The sequence below is a fragment of the Rhinopithecus roxellana genome, chromosome 17 (assembly GCF_007565055.1).
Source record: "Rhinopithecus roxellana isolate Shanxi Qingling chromosome 17, ASM756505v1, whole genome shotgun sequence".
Lineage (NCBI taxonomy): Eukaryota > Metazoa > Chordata > Mammalia > Primates > Cercopithecidae > Rhinopithecus > Rhinopithecus roxellana.
The window spans coordinates 22,808,383-22,833,526 of record NC_044565.1 but is presented as its reverse complement, the minus strand read 5'-3'; the positions used below and the strand labels follow the sequence as shown (position 1 = coordinate 22,833,526).

The 25,144-nt window shown below is 41.0% G+C and overlaps 1 protein-coding gene across 14 annotated transcripts in view; it reads left to right on the top strand.

Annotated features, from left to right (window-relative positions):
• Positions 1–25,144, top strand: part of AAK1 (AP2 associated kinase 1) — a 182,025-nt gene that overhangs the window by 88,966 nt on the left and 67,915 nt on the right. For all 14 annotated transcript variants that reach the window (XM_030920851.1, XM_030920852.1, XM_030920861.1 and 11 more), the window contains 3 exons: positions 15,137–15,245; positions 16,980–17,122; positions 24,914–25,035. In XM_030920851.1, coding sequence (XP_030776711.1) covers positions 15,137–15,245; positions 16,980–17,122; positions 24,914–25,035 — 374 coding nt within the window. The remainder of the gene's footprint in view (positions 1–15,136; positions 15,246–16,979; positions 17,123–24,913; positions 25,036–25,144) is intronic.

Genomic DNA, 25,144 nt, shown 5'->3' with positions numbered 1-25,144 from the left:
GGCGTCTGTAGTCCCAGCTACTCGGGAGGCTGAGGCAGGAGAATGGCGTAAACCTGGGAGGCGGAGCTTGTAGTGAGCTGAGATCTGGCCACTGCACTCCAGCGCGGGCGACAGAGCAAGACTCTGTCTCAAAAAAAAAAAAAAAAAAAAAGAAATCAGAACATGGTTATTCAGGGGTGGGAAGTTGACTAGAAAGAGGTATATGGGGGCTTTCTAGGCCATAGAAATGTTCTGTGTGTTGTTTTAGATAGTGGTTACACAGGGTACATATGTGTCAAAACTCAATTGAACACCTTAAAATCTGCACATTTTATTACGTTAATTAGACTTCAATTCTTAAAACTTACTCATTTTTCAAGATGCAGATTTTTATGTTTAAAGAAAGAGTCCCTATGTGTTAGATATACATGCTGAAATATACATGGAGGAAATAATGTAAAGTCCTTAGAACAATGAGTGGGTTTAGAAGATAAATAAGGTTGGTCAAGAGTTGACGGTGATCGAAGCAGAGTTATTTTATGGAAATTTGTTAGAGTAGCATCTTTCTTTTACCTCTGTTTGACATTATACATAATATTATACCTAATAAGTAATATAATATGTAATAGTATACACACATTATACGTAAGAAACTTTGAATATATAGTCTTTTATTCCTTTGTGCTTCCACAGTGCTTTTGTTTTATACCAATTATTTGCTTAACCCGTTATGTTGTAAGCAGTTCTGCTATCAGGGAGTAAGTTATTTAAAATCAGAAATTGTATGCTCCAACACACTGCTTGACGTGAAGTAAATGCTTAATCAACTTTGGAAGAAATTCATATTTGAATGATGATAGTAGCAGATACGTATGTTCACCTAGAGATGATGATTCCTTTTATGCCCTGGATTTTAATGCTTTTTAAATAGCAAAAAGGGATCCAAAAATGGAGAGAGTGGCATTGTAGGTATCCCACCAGGCTCCACTTGCCCCTGTTCACCGTAAGTGGCCTTTTCAGTGGCTGCTTAGAATAACTAGTTAGGCTGCAGTTGGACTACTGAAAGTACTCAGAATGTTAGACAGCCTGGCGCTACTCTAGATTTTAGAAAGCCAAAACTATGTGGGAAGGAACTGTCAGCACTGCACAACACACCAGCCAACTCCCAAGGGCCATATACATACAGTCAAGACCATGTGGGTCTGTCTGTAAGGGACCAATGCCTTCCACTCCCCTGCACATAGCTCCGGATTCCCGTTCTTGCTGTATCTTCCTTCACACACGCAGTGGGTTTTCTGAGTGCTTCTCATTATTTGTCTTCCTCCCTCCTTGCCCGTGCTTGTTCAGCTCTCACACACTTTGTTTCCTGTCTTTGCTTCTGCTGTTTCCTCTATCTAGAATGCCCTTCTTGCTCATTTACTTGTGTTACAAAAGCAATTCCATGATTTCACTTTCTCCTCCTCATTTAAAAACACACTGAGTGCTTACTTGTGCTAGGCAGGCATTGTAGTGGAGGAGCTAAGAAGCACAGGCTCACAAATTAATGGGCTTGATGAAGAGTTAAATCACACAGGTTCAAGTTTTGGCCCAGATGCGTATTAGCTGTGAGAGTTTTGTTTTTAGTTTATATTCTTTCAAAGCTTTAATATTCAAATAGGTGAGCTAAGCTTGTTACAAAAAACGTCAAGCAGTTCTCCAAGGGGAGCTCCTATGCCATTACAAGGTCCCAGAGGCAACCACTTTAGGTGATTCTTTTGATGTTTTTCTAAATAACATGCTAATATTGCTAGTTCTTGATTTTTCTTCCATTTTAGGCATTATCTCCTATGGGAAGTAAAGACATAACTGTCACTTATTCGCTGCTTGCCTCTCTCTCCAAATACTTGCAGTATATTCTCATCTTCCATTCTTTCAAAACACTAGTAAACTTCGGCAATATGTTGTTTATATGAATATTAGTTTTTACATTATTATGTAAGAAAACTATTTCAACTGAATTCCTGGTGGACTATGATTCCTCTGCCTTTCCTATATAACTTTGCTTTCACTAAAATTATTAATTGTCTTGTTTTCCCTCTCTTGGTCTGAGTTTTCTTTGTACTATTTAACAGTTTAATTCCTAGTTTTCCGTAAGTTGTGTAAACCATTTTTTGAATTTTTTAGATGCATTTAATGGTGTCTATCATTTTCAAGATTTCTCCCTCAGTCTTCTGACTGAGGGACCTGGGCTGGTTGTTCTCTGCCTAATTTACAGTTGAATCTTGGAATTTCCTGGACATTTCCTTTGCCTCTCTTTTATATTTAGAACCCATAATTCCTCTTTTGGCTAACTTCCTCATTTTGTTGGAGCTGATCCTCCAGTATCTTTTTTTTTCTCTCTCTGTTTTGAGACGGGGTCTCAGTTACCCAAGCTGGAGTGTAGTGGCACGATCATAGGTCACTGCAGCCGCCATCTCCTGGTCTCAAGCAATTCTCCTGCCTCAGCTTCCCAAGTAGCTGGGACTATAGGCACGTGCCACCAGACCCAGCTAATGGTTTTTTTTTTCTTTTCCCTTAGAGACAAGGTCTCGCTATGTTGCCCAGGCTGGTCTCACACTCTTGAGCTCAAGTGGTCCTCCCATCTCAGCCTCCCAAAGTGCTGGGATTACATGCATGAGCCACTATGCCCAGCCTCAGTAGCTTTTTGATGCATGATAGATATATTTTTTTGAACTTTCAGGTCTAGGCCGGGCGCGGTGGCTCACGCCTATAATCCCAGCACTTTGGGAGGTGAAAGTGGGCAGATCATGAGGTCAGAAGATGGAGACCATCCTGGCCAACAAGGTGGAAACCCGTATCTACTAAAAATACAAAAGTTAGCTGGGCGTGGCAGTGTATGCCTGTAATCCCAGCTACTTGGGGGGCTGAGGCAGGAGAATCGCTTAAACCCAGAAGGCGGAGGTTGCAGTGAGCCAAGATTGTGCCACTGCACTCCAGCCTGTGTGACAGAGCTACACTCCGTCTCAAAACAAGAAACAAAAAACTTTCAGGTCTAGAAGTATCTTTATTTTATGTTCGCACATCATAGTTTGAGTGCAAAATTCTGAGTTGGAAATCATTTCATTTAGATTTTTTAAAGCATGGTTCTACTATATTTTAGCTTTCGGTGTTGCTCTTGGGAAATCCTAAGTCATTCTAATGCCTAGTCTGTTGCGAGTGAGTGACCCATATTTTCTACCAGGAAATTTACAAATTTTCTCTTTGTTTCTAATGCTTTCTTGATATGCCTTTGCATATGCATTTATTTATTATGCTAGGTGTTTGGTGGTCCCTTTCAATCTAGAAACTCATATCCTTGCATTTTGGGGGATGTTTTAGTTTCATTTTTCCCCCTTTTTCTGAAATTTCTATAATTTGCATATTGGTTCTCCTGAATTGATTTTCTAATTTTCTTGTTTTCTCCCTTCTTTTTATATTTCTTTGTCATTTTGCTTCATTTTCCAGATTTCCTCAGCTCTCCAACCATCCTGTTTAATTTTATTTACCAGACTTTTAAACTCTAAGATCTTTTTTGTTTTTGTTTTATTTTTAGTTTAGATGAAGTCCAGTTTATCAATTGTTCTTTTTATGGATTGTGCTTTTGGTGTCAAACCTAAGAAATCTTTGCCTAGCCCTCTATTCTGAAGATTTTCTTTTAAGTTTTATAGTTTTACATTTAAATTTATGATCCATTTTGAGGTTAGGTTTTTTTTTTTTTTTTTTTTGGTGGGAGGACAGAGTCTCCTTGCTCTGTTGCCCAGGCTAGGGTGGTGGTGCAGTCCCAGCTCACTGCAACCTCTGCCTCCCAGGTTCAAGCGATTCTCCTGCCTCAGCCTCTCGAGTAGCTGGGAGTACAGGCACGCACCACCATGCCCAGCTAATTTTTGTATTTTTAGTAAAGATGGGGTTTCACCATGTTGGCCAAGCTGGTCCTCAACTCCTGACGTCAAGTGATCTGCCTGCTTTGGCCTCCCAAAGTGCTGGGATTACAGGCTTGAGCTACTGCACCTAGCCATTTTGACTTAATTTTTGCATAATGAGACTTAGGTTGTGGTTCATTTTTTCCTCATGGATATCTAATTGCTCTTAGTACCATTTATTGAAAAGGCTGTCATTAAATATCTTGGTTAAAAATCAGTTGAACTTAATTGTCAGGGTCCATTTCCAGGTCTTTCTCTATTCTCTATTCCCTTCCATTAATCTATGGACCTGTCCTTCTACCAATACCACACAGCCTTGATTACTGTAGCTAAATAAGTTTTAAAATGGACTGAATCTTCCCACTTTTTAAAAATTTCTTACTGTTTTAAATCTGAAGTCCTATGTGACGTTTTTAAGCCCACTAAGTCTCAGACTTCTGTCAGATAGAACCCATAACCCCAGCCCTACCTCTCTCAGCGACTGTAGGAATTGTGAAGGGAATCAGATGTAACACGCTGTGTAATATGCTGAAGCTTGGGTGTTAATACTCAAGCAGATTCCTCTCTGTACTTTCAGTGGAGGAATGATGGGCATGTTGCATCCAAACGCAAAGAGAACTGTTAGCGGTTTCACCGAGTGGTTTCACGTTTTATTTTGATAAATGCTGTCCACCATGTACTGGAGTCTGGTCTGAATTCTTTGATCCATCTGGGATGTGTGTTCTGATAGAGTTGAAGGGATCTGACTTCTGATGGACTTTTGGAGGGTAGGTTTTGGACTTCTGATCCCTTTGCCTGAAAGCAGGAAAAGATTAATTACCTTCAGACCTAAAGGGGTAAGAACAGTGATAGGAAATAGCTAAAGCTCCAGAGGCGTCAAGGCTGTTCTGTGTTCACATCTCCTGGCCCAGATGGATTACATCCTCATTGAGCTTGATAATGAGGACACTAAGCTGCTACCAGTGATGTTTGAGGATTTGCTTCGAAGAGAAGAGATCAGATGATTCAAAGCAGGCAAATGGTTTCTTATTCTACAAAGGGTGGAAGATAGATCTTCTACAGTAGGAAGCTCAGGATTGTTCTGGGGCACGAATCTAGAACAGATTATTTTATTTTTTTCTTCAACTTAAGTTCTAGGGTACATGTACAGAATGTGCAGGTTTGTTATGTAGGTAAACGTGCGCCATGGTGGGTTGCTGCACGTAACAACCCATCACCTAGGTATTAAGCCCAGCATGCATTAGCTGTTCTTCCTGATGCTCTCCCTCCCCCCACCACCCCCCACAGGCCCCAGTGTGTGTCACTCCCCACTATGTGTCCATGTGTTCTCATCATTCAGCTCCCACCTATAAGGGAGAACACAGATTATTTTCAATGATGCTTTGATTATATCTTTTGTGTAAGAAAGTTAGGAGGGGTGGGTGTGTGTATACATAATACACAATTGTTTGAATTTGCCTGAAAAAAACACAGGAAACATGAAAGAAAGAAACAATAAAAGTGGTTCACTATAGGGGATGGGGATTACAGTAGGAAAAAAATTGTCTAGTATTATGTACTATTTAAATGTTAATATATTACACCCTTTAAAAATGAATGACGGCTGGGTGTGGTGGCTCATGCCTGTAATCGCAGCACTTTGGGAGGCTGAGGAGGGTGGATCATTTGAGGTCAGGAGTTTGAGACCAGCCTGTCCAACATGGCCAAACCCTGTCTCTACTAAAAATACAAAAATTAGCTGGGCGTGGTGGTGTACACGTGTAATCAGAGCTACTCAGAAGGCTGAGGCAAGAGAAGCACTTGAGCCAGGGAGGTGGGAGTTGCAGTGAGCCAAGATTGTGCCATTGCATTCTTGCTCTGGGTGACAGAGCAAGATTCGTCTAAATAAATAAATAAATAAATAAATAAATGAGGCCGGGCACACGGTGGCTCATGTCTATAATCCCAGCACTTTGGGCAGTCAGATCACGAGGTCAAGAGATCGAGACCATCCTGGCCAACATGGCAAAACCCTGTCTCTACTAAAAATACAAAAATTAGCTGGGCATGGTGGTGCACGACTGAAATCCAAGCTACTTAGGAGGCTGAGGCAGGAGAATCGCTTGAGCCCGGGAGGCCGAGGATGCAATGAGCTGAGATCGCGCCACTGTACTCCAGCCTGGCGACTGAGCAAGACACCGTCTCAAAGAAAAAAAAAAAAAGAAAGAAAAAGACATTTTAAGCTGTTTTGTAGTCACTTGGATGAGTAAGCAGAGATCCAAAGAGTCTTCAGGTTCAGTAAGAACAAACCATGTCATAACAACATCCTGTTCTCCTTTGAGAAGATGTCTGGATAGAGAGCTCCGTGGGGTGCAGTAGATCCAGTATCTGTGGACTTTGGCCAGGTGTTTTGATAAGGACACTCACCAGACATCTGTCAGCAAAATGAAGAGTCTAGGCCGAATTGCTACTGGTTATAAAGGTTTCTGATAAGTGGTTTGATATAAATCTGGAGGAAACTTTCTAAAAAGAAAGCATTGTGGCTTACCATTAATTTTATCTTATTTTATATTTAACAAATAACTTGCTTAAAGAAATAGAAGATACGGTGATCAATTATGTGCCTTTATAAAGTTGGAAGATGTAATAACTGCATTGAGTTACAGAATCAGGCTCCAAAATGGTTCTTACGAATTGGAGAAGTAGACTGATTCTAATGAAGTAAAATAATAAGGTAAGATCATACACTTGAAATTTTAATCAACTTTACAAGCATAGTTCTTGGGAGGCAGAGATTAAAAGCAGCATGAGTGGAAAAAGACTTAGGTATTTAAGTGGTCAGTTAATTCAGAATGCATGTATAGTATGATGTGGGTGCCAAAAGACAAAAATAATGTAATTTTTAGCTACATTAATAGAATTATAGAAGGTGATAGTGCTGGTCTACTCTGTATGAGTCAGACCAAGCCTAAAGTATTTCATTCATTTCCTGGGGCCATTCTTATAAAAAGAATATAGCAGAGCAAAGCACATCAATGTAGGAGCAGCCAAAATGGTCTTAAAAACCATGTCAGAGAAAGAGGGGATGTTTCACATGGAGAAAAGAAAACTCAGTCTAAATAATATTATTTCACCTGTTTATTATATTTTACTTCTCATTTATTTATTTGTATTATTTTCTGAGACTGAGTCTCACTCTGTCACCCAGGCTGGAGTGCAGTGGCAGAATCTTGGCTCACTGCAACCTCCGCCTCCTGGGTTCATGCAGTTCTCCTGTCTTGGCCTCCCGAGTAGCTGGGACTACAGGCGTGTGCCACCACGCATGGCTAATTTTTGTCTTTTTAGTAGAGATGCGGTTTTACCATGTTGGTCAGGCTGTTCTCAAACTCCTGACCTCAGGTGATCCACCCACCTTGGTCTCCCAAAGTGCTGGGATTACAGGTGAGCCACCGCACCCAGCCTCACCTGTTTAGAAAGTGGAAAAATAAACTAGACTTGCTAATTTTGCTCTGGAGAGGACAATCTAGAAAATCAGGAGGTGGAAGATTCCAGATAGGTAAGGAAGAACTGTCTAACAGTGAGGGCTATCTGTAGATTGGCTGAGGGCCTAAGGAAGTGGTATTATTCTAAGAAAACAGATTGTCGGCTGGGCTTGGTGGCTCATACCTGTAGTCCCAGCACTTTGGGAGGCCAAGGCAGGCGGATCACAAGGTCAAGAGATCGAGACCATCCTGGCCAAGATGGTGAAACCCCGTTTCTACTAAAAATACAAAAATGAGCTGGGCGTGGTGGCGCATGCCTGTAGTCCCAGCACTCAGGAGGCTGAGGCAGGAGAATCACTTGAACCTGGGAGACAGAGGTTGCAGTGAGCCAAGATCGTGCCACTGCACTCCAGCCTGGTGACAGAGCGAGACTCTGTCTCAAAAAAAAAAAAGGAAAGAGAGAGAGAAAGCAAAGGACAGGACAGGACAGGACAGGAAAGGGCAGGACAGGAAAGGAAGAAAGAAAGGAAGGAAGGAAAGAAAGGGAGGGAGGGAAGGAAGGAAGGAAGGGAAGGAAGAAGGGAAAGAAAGGAAGGAAAGAAAGAAACAGCTTGTCAAAAGGCTGTAGTGGGGATTCAGATATGGGCTGCCTGGTTGCTCTAGATCAGTGTTACTCAAAGGATCTTTTTTTTTCTTACGCTTTTCTCCTCCTGTGTGTTGACTTACAAAAATGTATTTTCCTCCCAGTCTGTCATGTTACTTTTGTGTGTATACAAATTGAGATAAAATTCACCCTTTTAAAGCATATGGTTCAGTGATTTTTAGTATATTCACAAGGTTGTGCAACCATCACCACTATCTAATTTTAGAACACTTTTTTCTTACCCCCCGAAGGAAACTTCCAGCCTGTTAGCAGTCTTTCCTTATTCCCCCTCTCCCCAGCCCCTGATAACCACTAATCTTTTTACTGCATATTCTAGATATTTCATATAAATTGACTCATACAATATTTGACCTCTTGTGTCTGTTTTCACTTAGCATATTGTTTTTAAGGTTCATCCATGTCATGGCATGTATCAGTACTTCATTCCTTTGTGTGGCTTGTGATATTCTGTTGTACGAATGTACCACATTTTATTTATTCATTTATCAGTTGATGGAATTTGGGTTATTTTCACATTTTGGCTATTGTGAATAATGTTGCTATGAACATTTGTGTAGATATTTTTGTGTGGACATAATATTTTCACATCTCTTAGGTGAAATTTCTAGGTCATATGATAACTTGACTTTTTGAGGAACTGTCAGACTGTTTTGGCAGCTGCATCATTTTATATTCCTACTAGTAATATAAAAGGATTCCAACTTTCACATCCTTGCCAATATTTTTTTATTATTTGTTTTTTATTATAGCCATCTTAGTGGATGTGAAATAGTATTTCATTGTGATTTTGATTTACATTTCCCTAATGATTGATGATGTTGATCATCTTTTCATATGCTTTTGGCCATTTGTATATGCTCTTTGGAAAAATATCTATTCAGATCCTTTGCTAATTTTTACAATGGGTTGTCTTTTTTGTTGTTGTTGAGTTGGAAGGGTTCTTTACATATTCTGAACACTAAATCCTTATCAGATGTATGATTTGTAAATATTTTCTTCCATTCTATGTGTTGTTTTTAGACTTCCTTAGTAGTGCCATTTGAAACACAAGTTTTTTATTTCAATAAAGTGTGATTTATCTGCTTTTTGCTTGATTGCTTGAGCTTTAAGTGTCATATCTAAGAACCCATTGCCTCATCTAAAGTCACAAAGATTTGCAAATATGTTTTCTTTGAGGAATTTTTAGTTCTTTGATCCATTTTGAGTTAATGTTTGTATGTGGTATGAGGTAGGGATCCAAATAATTCCCACTTGTCTGAGCACTACTTTTTAAAAAGACCATTCTTCACCTGTTGAATTGTCTTGGCACCCTTGTCAAAAATCAGTTGAGTATAAATGTACCAATACTACTCAGAGGATCTTGTGCCATAATATAAATCACTGAACTGCTTCTCTCACAGGCAAGATCTTGCTGGGGGGAAGAAATGAGCTTAGTGATTTGATTGATTTATGTCCTGGAGCAAGCTCCTTATTTCCTTACCTTCTGGTAATAGTTTACTAACCAGCAGATGTTTGTGGACCACATTTTGAATAGCACTGCTCTACATCTTTGCTTCTTTAAGAGTTACTGACCAGCAACATAGTTACACACCTATTAGAAACTTAGAATCTCAGGCCTATCCCAGGGCTACTGGATTAGAATCTGCTTTATAACAGGATCCCCACGTAATTCATACAAATATTAAAGTTTGAGCAGCACGATTCTAGAATTAGACTCTAGAATGACTTTAAGGGTCCGTTTAGTAAGTACAAGATTAATTAATGAGTAAGACTTAGGAAAGGGGACAGGCACAGTGGCTCATGCCTATAAGCTCAGCACCAAGGAGTAGTAAAGCAGAAGACATTTATAATGCAATCTTGGTGGCCGGGCATGGTGGCTCATGCCTGTAATCCCAGCACTTTGGGAGGCCAAGGCGGGCAGATCAGTTGAGGTCAGGAGTTCGAGACCAGCCTTGCTAACATGGCAAAACCCCGTCTCTACTAAAAATACAAAAAGTTAGCCAAATGTGGTGATGCACGCCTATAATCCCAGCTACTTAGGAGGCTGAGGCATGAGAATTGTTTGAACCCAGGAGGTGGAGGTTGCTGTGAGCTGAGATCACACCACCGCACTCCAGCCTGGGTGACAGTGAGACTTTGTTTCAAAAAAAAAAAAAAAAAAAGACTTTGGAAAGGTAGAATAAATATGGGTATAGAGAAAAGGAAAGTAACTGGAACTTCTTATATAGCAGAAGTCCAACAAGGTCTCCAGTAGACTCCAAGGCCAGCCTAGATCTCAAAATGCTTTTTGTTTTACTGTTGCACTGGACTTGATAGTTTTTGTTTGCCAGTAAATAACTCCTCTTGAAAGAATTATAAAGGAAATTTAGGATTATAGAGAGAAAAGGGGAGAGGGAATAGTAAAGCAGAAGACATTTATAATGCAATCTTGGTGGCTGGGCACAGTGGCTCACACCTGTAATTCCAGCACTTTGGGAGACTGAGGTGGGTGGATCACCTGAGGTCAGGAGTTCGAGACCAGCCTGGCCAACATGGCGAAACCGTGTCTCTACTAAATATACAAAAATTAGCCAGGAGTGGTGACATGCACCTGTAATCCCAGCTACTCAGGGGGCTGAGGCAGGAGAATCACTTGAACCTGGGAGGCAGAGGTTGCAGTGAGCTGAGATCGTGCCACTGCATTCCAGCCTGGGTGACAGCAAGACTCTATATCAAAAAAAAAAAAAAAAAAAGCAATCTTGAGAGAAACTAATTCTAGACCTTGGAACTGCTTTCTTTCATCCTTAAGAAGAAGCTGAAATTTGCTTAAGAGGTTCTGTGGAACCATAATGTGATCCCAGAAGTAGACAGCAGTAGTGCTGAGTCATAAAGTCAGAAAAAGTTGAATGTTTGAAAGGAGGGTCAAAGCAGGTAGACGATGCTTCTTTGAAAACTTACTATCTGCAAATGCAAGCAGTAAGCAAATTTCCGTCATCATGGATTTGCACATGTCATGCTGAAGATCCAAGGAAGGGTAGCCTGAGCTAATGACATACAGTTATGTGCAATGTTCATTTTTACTGTTTTGAAGTGAGTGACATGTTATTGATAGGCAATTTAGAATGCTATATTTGTTTTCTTGAACATAAATATAAAGGTTTTCTTAGATATACTTAGAAATTGAGTCTTCCTTTTTTTTCATAAGTCCTTAAGATTCTTTACTAGGAATTCTTCTGTCACAGGAATTTTGAGACCAGGGATAGTATACCATGCTGCGCTTCAAGCACCATTAATTAAGGCGCCAGATAAACTTGGGATTTGTGATAATCTATAGGACCTGGGTTGAAGACCTGGTTTTCAAAACTGGTAGCTTTTGCATGTATTTATGAAAAAGGTTTTTCACTGCTTCAAGCAGTTAAATATGAAAATTAATAAGGTAACTACAAACCATTTAAAATATCTATTTAATAAAGCAGGTCTTCTAATAGTTTTTCAATACTTTATTAATGTTGTTTAATGATAGTTTAAAAATAAAGCTTAAAATAACATAAACCCTTTAAACTTATCACTACTTAAATCATGTAGTAGTGATCTTATCTATGGTTTAACTGAATGTTCCCCACTTCCCTGAAAACCACATTTTGACTAATACTCATCATAATTCTGGTACTCCAAGTAATAGTTGTAGGCAAGGGCAACAAAGCATCTTTCCCTCATCCTGCCTTTTTCTGAATAAGCAGTTTGTAGCTGAGGTATTCCCTATGTGCTTCCATTCTATACCGCTACATCCATTTCTGTACTGTAAGTCCGGATCTGGTCTTCTAACCAAAATCAGAGGAAAGCTTGGCACTCTCTGGCCTGTTGCTGCTGAGAACAGGGCAGGAGCTACTGCCAGTGTACCTTGAATGTGAGTCATTCTCAACTTGTGGTAAGATTTTCTCTTGACCTTTTCTACATTTCACAGCCATTCAAACAGATCTTCTCTATCAGAGTTATAAACTAGTGGGGTTTTACTCTAAAATCTGAGATGTTGCTGCATCATCAGGTCATTAAAGCCAAATGCCATTGTCTCTCTCCAAAGAGGGAGTCTTTTCTGCTTGGACGTATCTCAGGATATCTGCAGAAGAGAAAATGAACAGCAATTCGGACTTGAACTGTTCAGCAAACATCTTGGCAAACATCTTGGCAAGGTGCCATCTGCAGATGTTGGTTATCCAGTTTTGGTCCTTTAATGCCTCTTTACTTCCTGTTGGCCTGTGTTAGTCCATCTGTATTACTATAACAAAGTACCCGAGATTGGGTAGTTTATACAGAAGAGAAATGTATTTTCTTATTGTTCTAGAGGGTAAGAAGTCCAAAATTATCAAGGTGCTGACAGGTTCAGTGTCTGGTAGGGGCCTGGTCTCTGCTTTCAAGATGGTGCCTTGAGTGCTGCTTTCTTTGCAGGAGATGCTTTGTCTTTACATGGTGGAAGGCAGAAAGACAAACGAGCCTAGCTAGTTCCCTCCAGCCCTTTTATAAAGTTGCTTATCCCATTCATGAGGGCTCTGCCCTCATGACTTAATCACCCCCTAAAGGCCCCATCTCTTAGTACTATTGCATTGGGGATTTAAGTTTTAACATGAATTTTGGAGGGGACACAAGCCTTCAAACCATAGCATGGTTCTACCAATATTTTTTTGCTTTCTTCCAGATGCTTTATTATTCCTCTTAGGATGAGACCAACTCAGAGGCAACATTGCTGATTCTTTTTCAAATAGTTCAATGTAAGGACATGAGTCTTTCATTCATCTTTGAATATTTGGAGGATATGATCTTTATTTTGGTTGCAAAGAACTTCTCTCCAGTTCTTCTACTTTCAGGAATGTGTAAATGGAAATGAGTTCTGGATGGGTTGATGATGAGATAGAAAAGCAGAGGGAAGGATAGGCCACTAAAATGTGAATCCCAAAATCATTTTCTGTTTGGGAAAAACTTGAATTCTAAAGAATGTGTGTTAGCTTCATCATCTCCCTTATCTGTTATCCAAAGCAGATGCTCTAAGTCTTTTGTTTCATCAAACTTCTTTGTCATTCCTATACATTTAGGAAATGACCTTGTTCTCTACCAAAAATAAAACAACAGATCCAAACTCACTTGAGTTCTCTTTTTTTTCCGCCTTAAATCAACATGCACAGCCATCCTTGCCTCCTTCCTGCTTGCCAGGGGGAAAAAAAAAGTTACCCTAAGACCAGTCCCTTGAACAGTACTCTTAATCCCACCCTTCTACTTATAGGACTTTTTCTGTCAATTATCATCATCCTCTCCTGTATCTTAAAGCTCTCTTTTCTTGACTCCTTCCTCTTTCTGGTGCTCAGTTTTTTCCCATCCTAAACACCCTTTCTCCTCAGTGCTGCTGCCTTAGGCACAAATGTTCTGCAAGAGTAATCTGTAGACCCTGGCCCTACTCACTCAACTCCCATTCTGTGCAAGTCCAGTTTCATTCTCACCACCATCCCATCCGTTCTCTGAAACTACTCTCACATAAGTCTCCAGTGACTTCCATCTGCCAATTCCAAAGCCTTTCTACTTTTGTCTGCACTTTTGTTGCATCTGCCATTTCTGAGGCAATGGTCTTTCACAATCCATCACTCAGAGGAAGGCTCTAATGAGTTTTAACTTTGATGCCCAGGGTTCAGGTGTGTTCACTTCATACCATGGGGTTTTCTCTTGTTTTGTTATGAAATTTGTTCTTCACTGTAAACAGCTGAATCTAATTAGAGTGGTGGTAGTTTCTGGTCTCACTGTCCAAATTGCTAAGTTTGTATGGTGACTCTCAGGGGACCACAAGTTTTCCTTCCCCTTCACCTTTTTGAAACAAAAGTAGGACAATTTATTAAAACTAGTTTAAAAAATAAAACCTTACCTTGCATTTGTGCAAAAATCATATCACCCAGCTTGCCTTCTTTTTCTTTCCTCAACTTACTTCTGAATTACTTTGGTTTTGAACATCATCGTTACAAAGTGCTGCCTCTCTGGAGATGTTGAAAGAACTATACTAAAATGTGAGGCCACTTCCAGTTCCTAGATGGGTCCTGACACATAGGAGATGCTCAACAAATACTGGCTGGATGAATAAATTCATCCACGCAGCCCTGAGAGATCACATGCAGTTCCAACTGAAGAGCTGGAAACATGCCCATCTTATATGCCAGTTGGTTGGCTTGAAAGGCCTAATTATGAGCAAAATGCCTAGGTCTGGATGCTATTGTAGTCCCTTTAAGACTTTGTAAATAGCTTTCTTTTTTTTGGTAGATTTCCCAAAGGGAGAAAACAGTATGAACTATTTAAAAGTCAAGTTGAATTAATTTTTGTCCCCTAAAACCAGGAAAAACATCAATTTTATTTTTCTTTTTTTTTTTTTTTTTTTTTTTTTTTTTTTTTTTTTTTGAGACGGAGTCTAGCTCTGTCGCCCAGGCTGGAGTGCAGTGGCGTGATCTCCGCTCACTGCAAGCTCCGCCTCCCGGGTTTACGCCATTCTCCTGCCTCAGCCTCCCGAGTAGCTGGGACTACAGGCGCCCGCCATCTCGCCCGGCTAGTTTTTTGTATTTTTTTTTTTTTTAGTAGAGACGGGGTTTCACCGTGTAGACCAGGATGGTCTCGATCTCCTGACCTCGTGATCCACCCGTCTCGGCCTCCCAAAGTGCTGGGATTACAGGCTTGAGCCACCGCGCCCGGCCTCAATTTTATTTTTCTTAATTAGAAGTTCATATATTTAAGTAGTTCATATGGTCTCTACTCTTTACCCCCTGCAGTGTTTCTGGAGAGGGGAGTCTTTGCTTCTAGTTTACGTGGAGCATTGATGCAGTAAGCAAGTAGGCACTCTGTGCATTTGACTCTAGAATTTAGGTTCTGGAGTGTCCTCTGGTTTAGTGGGGTTATGGAATTGCTATTGAAGATCTAGCTGTGAATCTCAGGGACCGCTGGAAACCTGTTCTTGACCCTGCTCCTTAGTCTTCTCTGTCAACACTGTATCATCTCTGTATTTAAATTATCTGAGCTAATGGAACTGACTGGCTAATTCTGTCCTGTTGGCATCTGAAACTAACAATATATTTCTCATCTCTTGTTCACAGAGGGACCTGTCAGGGCACAAGAATATTGTGGGTTACATTGATTCTAGTATCAACAATGTGAGTAGCGGTGATGTATGGGAAGTGCTCATTCTGATGGACTTTTGTAGAGGTATGTATATGAACCATCCCCTTAAGCTGTCATTTCTCTAGCATTTTGATTGTCAAGGTTAGACGGGTCATTTCACTTAATGTGCACTACACTCTATGGTATGTTCTGGTTTTACAGATGAGAAAACTAAAAGATACAGTCTGCTGTCAACTCTTTGTTATTCTTATAATGGTACAGACAGTTGAAAGTGTAGATAATATAAAACTCCATTTTTGTTGGGTTTAGGAAGGTTTGGTATTTGTATATAAATGAGGATGTATAAGAATGAGAATGAATGTTCTTTGTGATGCTTTATAACAAATGATGAAGGTGCATAATAAAGACTCAACTCCAGATGGACAAAAGAAACAGTACAGCTTCCCCAACTCCCTCACTTTGTGTTCTCTTTCCCACTTACCATGTGTTACGGGGTAAAAGAATCCTTTTCTTCTAATGGAAGTGACCCTCCTCTCCTTGCTCTAAAGCTATAATTCCTAGTAAGTTGAGGCTATATTCAAATGATGCAGCTGTTAACAGTGGAGTAAAGTCATTGAAAGCTTCAAGTTTCAAAAAACATTTATCTTGGGAAATTCAGACTGTAGCATGAATTTTTTTCATAGTTAATTGCATTTTATATAACCATTGTTTGGAGGTTTGGCTTAGGTCAGTGCCTTACTGTTTGGTGCTGTGTTTTGTAATCACCCTTAGTTCCATTAACATTTTCCCTACACTTAAGATACTATCCATAGGCCGGGCGCGGTGGCTCACGCCTGTAATCCCAGCACTTTGGGAGGCCGAGGTGGGCGGATCACAAGGTCAAGAGATCAAGACCATCCTGGTTAACATGGTAAAACTCTATTTCTACTAAACATATAAAAATTAGCTGGGCATGGTGGTGCACACCTGTAGTCCCAGCTACTCAGGAGGCTGAGGCAGGAGAATCACTTGAACCCAGGAGGTGGAGGTTGCAGTGAGCCAAGATCATGCCACTACAGTCTAGCCTGGCAACAGAGTGAGACTCAGTCTCAAAAAAAAAAAGATACTATCCATAAATTAAATATGTTGCTAATCCCAAAAATATGTGATGTTAACCAGTAATTTCAGCCCTTACTGTATTAACTATTTACCTGATTTCCTAAAGTACCACCAAATTTGAACTTGACTGTTTGTTTCCTCCTGCTCATTCCTTTTTGGATACTAAAACGTTTAGAGATCAGGCAGTAGGAGCATCCAGGCATCTGGATAGTGTTGCAAGTGACAGCATCAATCTTTTGGTCCTGGAGATTAGTTGTTGGTGGTACCATTTCTGCAAGCCAAGCAGTAAGTAGTGAAGCCAGAGAGACTAAGCTGTTCCTGAAGTTCAGACTATAAAACCATCTTCTTCCTGTTCCCTGGACCTATTGTGCCATCTGATTCTTACTAAAAGATATGGCAAGTTGAGGCTGTGGCCATGTCTCATACACAATGGACACAGTATAACCAGGCAACTACAGCAGGACCATATTATCAGTTCTACTAATCTCGAAGACATAATGAGGGCAGCTCACATCTGGGGTGCTTTATAAAATAAAGAAACGATTTTTGATGCATTAGAGGAGGCACTGAATTACAAGAAAACAAACCCCAAGCTGGGAGTCAAGACAACTAGGTTTTAATCCTGGCTCAGGCAGTGGTTAGTCCAGACCGCTTCTCTTAGACTAAATGACAAGCCTGAATGTTTATAACCTCTCCTTTGTCCTGTACGTACCCCCTCAGGTGGCCAGGTGGTAAACCTGATGAACCAGCGCCTGCAAACAGGCTTTACAGAGAACGAAGTGCTCCAGATATTTTGTGATACCTGTGAGGCTGTTGCCCGCCTGCATCAGTGCAAAACCCCTATTATCCACCGGGACCTGAAGGTACAGACCATGCTCTTTCATTACGTGCATTCTTACTGAATATTTTCTGTCTGCCCCAGGGATGGAGTAGATACTGTGGGGATGTGAGAGAAATTTAAGGTATGGTCCCTGTTTTTATGTTTATATTCTGCCTGAGGAGAGAAAATAACAAAGGAAAAAGTACAGTACAGGTATAAGTTTTATTACTTAAGTAGCCTCCAGAAATTCTTTATCATTATCAAATGCCTGAGCCTGTGTTGTTTGTTTTTCCTGATATACTCCCCCCACTTTTTCAGGATTGTGAAAAATAATTCTTTTAATTTAAATACTTAGTAAATAATGATGCTTGGTTTTTAAAGTCTTATTTCATATTTTGCAAAATCAACTAATTGATTTTTTTTAGTTGTCCTAATTGCGATCACCATGCACCGTGCCTTTCATATTGTAGTCACTTGACAGTGTTTGTTGAATGGAATTGGCACCTTGTCAGGGTTCAACTTAGCATGTATCAAGCACCAATTATGTGCCATGTGTTCTACTACATTTTACGTACAGTGTCTCTTCAGGGGGAGACATTCTTTGTTACATTTTATAGTTGAAACTAAGAAGCAGAGAGGTTATGTGACTTGCCTAATAGGGTCATATAACTAGGAAGGACAGTGCCAGAATTTGAATCCTGTGACAGTGTCTTCTCCCCAGCTCCTCCTTCCCAGGCTCCTTGGTTTTCTCCTCAAATCACTAGCCTTTCCGAGCCTGAGTTTTGTCATCTGTAAAGTGGAGCCAACAGCGCCTGCTCGGTTAGGGTGATGGTGAGGCTGAATGCGGGAGTGCTTGTCAATCTCTAGGCACATCCCTGGCACGGTAAATGCCTGAAAGGGCTCGGAGGTGAGGACAAGGGGAGGAGGCAGAGGGACACAGAGGATCCTTTTAGAAAGTAATATTCCCATGTTCTCAGAGTCTTCCTTTATAATAACTTTGTTTTTTTTGGTTATTTTGAGATGAAGTCTTGCTGTCTTGCCCAGGCTGGAGTGCAGCGGCACAATCTCGGCTCACTATAGCTTCCACCTCCCGAGTTCAAATGATTCTCATGCCTCAGCCTCCCGAGTAGCTGGGATTACTGATGCCTGCCGCACGCTTAGCTAATTTTTGTATTTTTAGTAGAGACAGGGTTTCACCATGTTGGCAAGACTGGCCTCGAACTCTTGGCCTCAAGTGATCCGACTGCCTTAGCCTCCCAAAGTGCTGGGATTACAGGCATGGGCCACCATGCCCAGCCCTCTTTATATTAATTTTTAAACACTTACTGGATTAAATGAAGCCTGAATGATAATCATGTCATACCAGTAAATAACACCTGTCCAGCTTACATAGTTGCCAGGATAGCACTGCCTGGTGACATTCCCTGTGCTACAGTGAGGTGCTGGGTCAGCATCACCCAGTGATGGGGCCCTGGGGACAGAGCTTAGTGTCTTGCCTGGGATGCTGAGTAGGTTGGTGGGAGGGCTAAGGCAACGGACCCCAGCCTCCTCCTTCATGGCTGCAGGCCCCAGCCTCCTCCTTCACGGCACCGAACAGCCCACGAGATGTTTCAGCAGGGGAATGCGGAGCAAATCGGCATGAAAGGCCGAGTGAGGTTACCAGGCTTCATTCCCCAGCCAGCCCTCAGTGCTTTACCCCTTGCACCTCAGTGTTCCTAAGAGGGAGGCAGTGCAATGCTGGCTGGACACACAGTAGTTGGCCTTCTGTATCCACGAGTTCCACATCTGCAGATTGAACCATCTGCAGGTGGAGAATACACACAGTTGTCCCCTGTATTTGTGGGTTTTCATACATGGTTGGTTGCATGGAGGCAGATGTGAAACCTGCAGATAAGGAGAGCTGATTGTATTGGACTCTGTGGTTGTGTTTTCATCAATATTGAAGATCATCAGCCATGCTGCCAATTTGTTCACTGTGGTTCAGGAGACTCTTTCTCCTGTACCTTGGATATAAGGACCATGGGAAGAGGCCTGGATTGTGATTGTTGCAGAGAAGTCCTGGTCGCTGTTGTTTTTAGTCATTGACTCCCGAGATCGTACACTCGGTGCCATCTAGATGCTCTCATTAGCACGTTGGATTTTTATTGCTGTCTGCTAGTATGTCTGTGATGGACAATTACAGTTGCCTGCTGCACCTGCAGCTTCCCAAGGTCTGAGTGAAACGTCCCCAAGTGCTCCTGTTCACCCTGGCTCTGTCATTGCATTACATAGTCTCAGCCACTCTGAGCTTCATGTCACTGTGGGAACCAGCCACCACAGTTCTAGCAGCAGTCAGAGCCAAAGAGTTCTCTGTTTTCCTGTTTTCCAGAGAAAATGCTAGTTGCTTTTCTGTGAGCAGGATTTCCATTTGGTGAGGATATGCCATTGTGAATAAAAGTTAGTAGGATGTGGGAAAGAGCACAGGCCAGGCCTACCGTGGGCCTTGTGGAGCCAGTGCTACTCTGTGTATGGGTCTGCTGGTTCACACGCAGAACCGAGGAAAGCCCCCTTGCCCTCTCTACTGCCTGTGCGGTCTTTCTTTCCAATGACAGAGGAAGCAAACTGAAAGTGGTCCCTGTCCTTAAGCACCTTATGTTCTAAAAATAACCGTACCAGAGGCGCTGTTCTATTATATTGAAGATCTCTGTTCTAATACATTATTTTAACACTTTAATCGTTTTCCTCATTTTAAATTTTCATTTCTCTGAGAAAGATCAGTATTGCAGATCATGGTGCAGATGTGGAAAGGTCACCTAAGCCAGCCTTCTTCTTTACCAGTGGGGAAACCTCCGCACAGAAAGGCTGTGACCGGCACAGGTAGTTGAGTGATCAAACCAGAACGGAGACCACGGGTTTTCACTCCCATTTTATTTTGTTGTATTATACCATGCTATTTGTACAAGCACTTAAGAAAGGAGAAGAAAGGGTTAAGGCTTAACAAGCACATTCATGTCGAAAAAGTCATAGATGTCTCCTCTTTTGTCAGAATAGAGATTTTGATCTCATGAAGTATAATAGGATGAAGATTCTTGTCCCATTTTTAGAAACACAGGTTTGAAAACCTGCATTCATCTAATCCTTCAAATTTTGCAGTGGCAATACATTCTCTGACTGAAATGTCTAATGCCATACCTGTTTGGAATATCGAGATGAAGAGGTCAGTAGGAGGTAGCCTTCTAGATCTTTTTGCTAAAGCTGTAAGCAGAATTTGACAGTGACAACTTCAATAGCACTCTTAAGCTGAGAGGCTGGGAAATGAGGTCCGCAGCATCACACTCTCAAAGAATGGAAAGGTTCGGGATTGTAAGCAATGGTGACCAATCTTGAGCTTCACCCTAAGGGACTTTGCCAAAAACAAAGTCCCTCTGCAAATTCTCTGAAGCTTTCAGAAAGTGGCGTACGACTGTGTAGTAGAAGGTATAAGAGATTATACCTTCTTAATCTCACATAATCTGTCCATACCCACTTACCTCTTTCCATCCCTGTTGATTTTTCTCTATGCCCGGCCCTAGTCATCTCACACCCAGACTGCTGTACCTGCCGTCATTGCCTTCCTTCTCCTTCTCCCTCAATTTTGCCAAGCTAATTTTCCTAAAATGGCTGTCTTCATGTGCTGCTGACCTGAGAAAAATGGTGAGTGGCGCCCGAGTGCCCTTCCTCAGTCTGCTGTCTGTGTGCTTCTCTGGTCCTCTCCCTTTCTCCTTCCTCCTTCCTCGCCAATCTCAACTGTCCATCCCCCTTAATTGCACAGTTCACATGAGCACAGTGGGTGAGGGTGTGGTGCTGGCAGTCTGGTGGCCTGAGCCTAAATCCTGCCCTACCAGCCTGTGACCTCAGACAAGTTAGGTAACGTCTCTGACCTCTTTTTTCTAATCTGTTAAGGGAGACAACAAGGCTTTGTAAGGATTATATGAAATACTCTAGGTTTTTAAAAGTTTGTGGAGCAGTGTCTGGCACTTAATAAGTGCTATTAGTTATTACTGTTATTATCACTCTGGTTTCTATGCATTGTTCCTGTTATTGGTTTCACTTTTGTAAGTCCTTCACTTCCTCCACGGCTCCACATTATCTTGTCTTCTCTTTTCTGACAGCACTGGTTCAAAATAGGTCCTTTCCCATGTTTTCAGCTTTCTTTGCAGTACTGGTGCCATGCACAGCACTGTTCCAGCCACAGTGACCTGCCTCTGTGCCTCAGACCCTTCAGGCACTCTCCCATCTCAGGGCCTTTGTGCTGCTGTTTTCTGCTTGAAGTGCTCTTCCCCGAGATGGCCCATGGCTGCTCCTTCTTCATCCAGGTCTCTGTTCCCCTCAGAGAGACCTTCCCTGACTATCCTATTTAAAATAGCATTCCCCTTCACCTTATATACATTCACCTGCTGCTTTCTTGTCATAATATTTATCACTACCAGGCAAGTATAATTATTTTCTTCTTATCTCCAGTTGAACGGTAAGCTCCGTGAGAGGATAGACTTTGTTGTGTTCACAGCCTTATCCCTAGAGCCTAGAAAAGTTCTTGGCATATAGTAGGAGTTGAAACGTTTTTCTTTTGTTTTTTTTTAGTTTTGAATTTTTGTGGGTGCATAATGGGTGTATATAGGAGTTACATGAGACATTTTGATACTGGCATGCAATATGTAATAATCACATCAGGGTGAGTAGAGTATCCACCACCTCAAGCATTTATCCTTTGTGTTTATCCTTTGTGTGAAACGTGTTTCTTTGATAAATGTATGGTAATAAGAGCTTTTCTAGATGTACATGCCAGCATTAGAAGCATAGAAACTGATTCAGAAAGGGAGTGCATACATCCAATAGGAGAAGCATGATTTTACGTGAGCCCTGCCAGGTGCATGAGGCCGAGGAGGAAGATTGTTGCTGAATGATGCTGAATAAGTGATTTCATCAGCAACATTTAAGGGTCCCTGGCATGTGTACAGCACTGGACAAGGCATTATGGGAGATACATAGGCATAATACGGTAGGTACCCTTTTCTCTAAAGCTTTGTAGTCTTACTTGGGAAGGCAAGTGTAAATACATAAGAAGTTAAATACCAACCCACAGTGAAAGAAACATTGCCGAATTATAAATGATTATCAGTGGTTATTACCCACCAAAGGTTTGCAAAATTTATTCACAAAGGGCCAGATAATAAATATTTTAGGTCTGTCACAACTGCTCAACTCTGCTGTCAGAGTTGAAAAGCAGCCATAAACTTTAGGTGAGTAACAAGTGGGCATGGTTTGATTTGGCCTGAAGGCCTTCAATTCTGTAGATTTTGTGGACTGGTCATGAAAGGTTTTTCTGGGGAGTTACAACTTGAGTGAAGAGTGAGCAGTTGAATAAAAGGAGCAATTGAATAAAAGGAAAAATTAGGTTATGTATGGAATGCTTAGGAGACATGGAACAAATCAGCCTGGCTAGTGTTTAGACACTTGGTTCCTTATTAACTAGATTTCTATTGTAGGGGCATTTCTGAACATAAAGCACTAAGAAAGTCCTGTCCTTAAGCTTGCACCCAATGCATTAGACAAGTATCATCACCCCTACTATAGTTGGAAGTAAGGATGGGGGCCTTGAGTAATTGCTCTGCTTCTAACCTGCTTTCGGTAGCGGGAATATAATTTCCTGTTCTTTCTAGGGTGAGTTTGTTTAGGTTCGCTTCCCAGCTGTACCAACTATTAGCTGTGTGACATTTAGCAAGTGACTTAATCACTCTGAGCCTCATTCTCTCCATCTGTGAGAGAAGGATAATAATCATATTGGGATTATGAGGATGTAGTGGGATAATCCATGTAAAATGCTGAGTACAGTAGTACTGGCAATAATAAAGCTCAGAAAATGATGGCTGTTATTTTTATAACCTCTAAATTAGATTGAAAACATTAGTGTTGTTTTGTTGGAATTATTTTGAATTCCTAAAGTGTGTATATGCTCAGGAACCTTGACTGTGTCACTTTGTATAAGTAGATTAAACTGGTGAGCTTTATAAAAAAGACATAGATGATGGAAATATTTGCTTGCCTTAGCCTTATCTCAAAGGAACAAATCTCTTCTAATCATTCTTAATTCATAACCCTATGCTTAAGTATTGTTAATCATGGAGCATACCTGTGAAGGTTGATGGCCGTAGCTCAAACTACCTATGTGGCTGGAAATTCCAAGGTCAAAATTATAGATTAAAGTAATTCCAGGGTAGTACTGCCCCCAACTACATCAGTATATCCTCTCTGGAAGAACAATAGACTTTAAACCCAGATCTCACAAGCTTTGTACAGATTAAGTTCCAAGGAACGTAAGTTAACAAAACAACAAAACTCCTCCCAACACCACCATAAGCAAGGTTTAGTAGGAATAAGAAACAATAAACTGCAGAATCAGTTGGCAGCAGACACTTCGAATATTGGAATTGGCAGATACAGACTATAAAATATACTTAATGTAATTCTTAGAAGAATTAAAAGAAGGTATAGAAACAAGTATAGAAATTAGAGCCTATTATAATTGACTGGTTGTTTTTAAAAGAATCAGTAGTAGTACAGTAGTATGGTCTGGATATTTGGTGGCTCATATCTTGCCCCTGACAGACCAGGTTTGCTCACACATGCACACACATACACAGTGTTTTCTGGTTTATTCCATTCAACATACATTTTTTATACCAAGCATTGTGTTAGGCATTAGGTAGAGAAGACCAAGAATATGATTACAAGATGATGCTTATCAAAAAAAAAAAAAAAGATGATGCTTATCTTTAAGGAGCTTATCTTTAAGATTAGACTATCTTATAGTCTACTCTTGCCTTTGTTTTCCAAAGGCGGTCAGTCTTTGGAAGGCTGAAGACAAAAGACAATGGAGACTACAGTCTTAACGGCCTAACAAGATTTTTTGACTGCCATTTTACTGCCCACACATAGGCAGGCCTGTCCTTCAGCATACTAGTCAGCTCAGTTCATCTAGACCAAAAATCCGTACACCTTGAGTACATAGTGCCCACTATTTTGGAGTTGTCATTTCATTGGTAGAATCCTTTGATACCAGGGATTTCTCTAGATTTGGGGCGTTATAAGCTCCCTGCTGCCTAGAACTCCTAACTCACTGCCCAGAGAATTCATTTATTTAAAAAATTAGGGCAATACATTAACAGGAAAACTGCCCATTTATCCCCAGGTGTTTTATGACACTGAGAAGTAACTGAAACATAAACAGTATTAATTCTGAATATCCTAACCTAGTATAGTAAAGACATTTATATAAGTACTTATAAGGTCCAAGTGAAGTAATTCAGATCATGAGAGAATGAAATACTGAAGGACAATAGGGAAAGAGTGACATGTTATCTGAGTGGGAGCCTGAAAGTTTCAAAAAGGACATGGCATTTGAACTGGGGTTTAAAACGAGATTTTGACAGTTGGCTAAGGAGGTAGGGATTGTGGAGGGCCTCCTGGCCTAAAAGAAGAGCAAGAGCAAAGGCACAGGTCAGAGACTTGAAAGTATGAAGACGGTTTCTGCAGAGGTGAGAAATGTGGCTGAAATTTACAAAAATGGCACTCTTGCATCCCCCACTGTGGAGTTTCCTCCTTTTGCCCTCTCCACCCACTTTTCCCTGTTACTCTGCATCTCCTGTGTTCCACTTGGGATGACCCCTGTTGAGATACTTGGAGAGGAATAACTTTCCTGTGCACATTAATGAGACTGCCAGAAATAAAACGTTTTATTTATGTGACTGTGAAACCAAATTTTCACGTGCATTACTAAATGATATCTTGGAATGGATGGTTGGGGAATGTTTTTCAGGTTGAAAATATCCTCTTGCATGACCGAGGCCACTATGTCCTGTGTGACTTTGGAAGTGCCACCAACAAATTCCAGAATCCACAAACTGAAGGAGTCAATGCAGTAGAAGATGAGATTAAGAAGTAAGCTTTTTCTCCTTTCGTGGAGTTTTGTCCACAATCAGATGAGCAACTTTACTTTCAGCTTATGGGTGAGAAGATCAGGGTGGGGAGAGAATGGTGATAGTTGTCC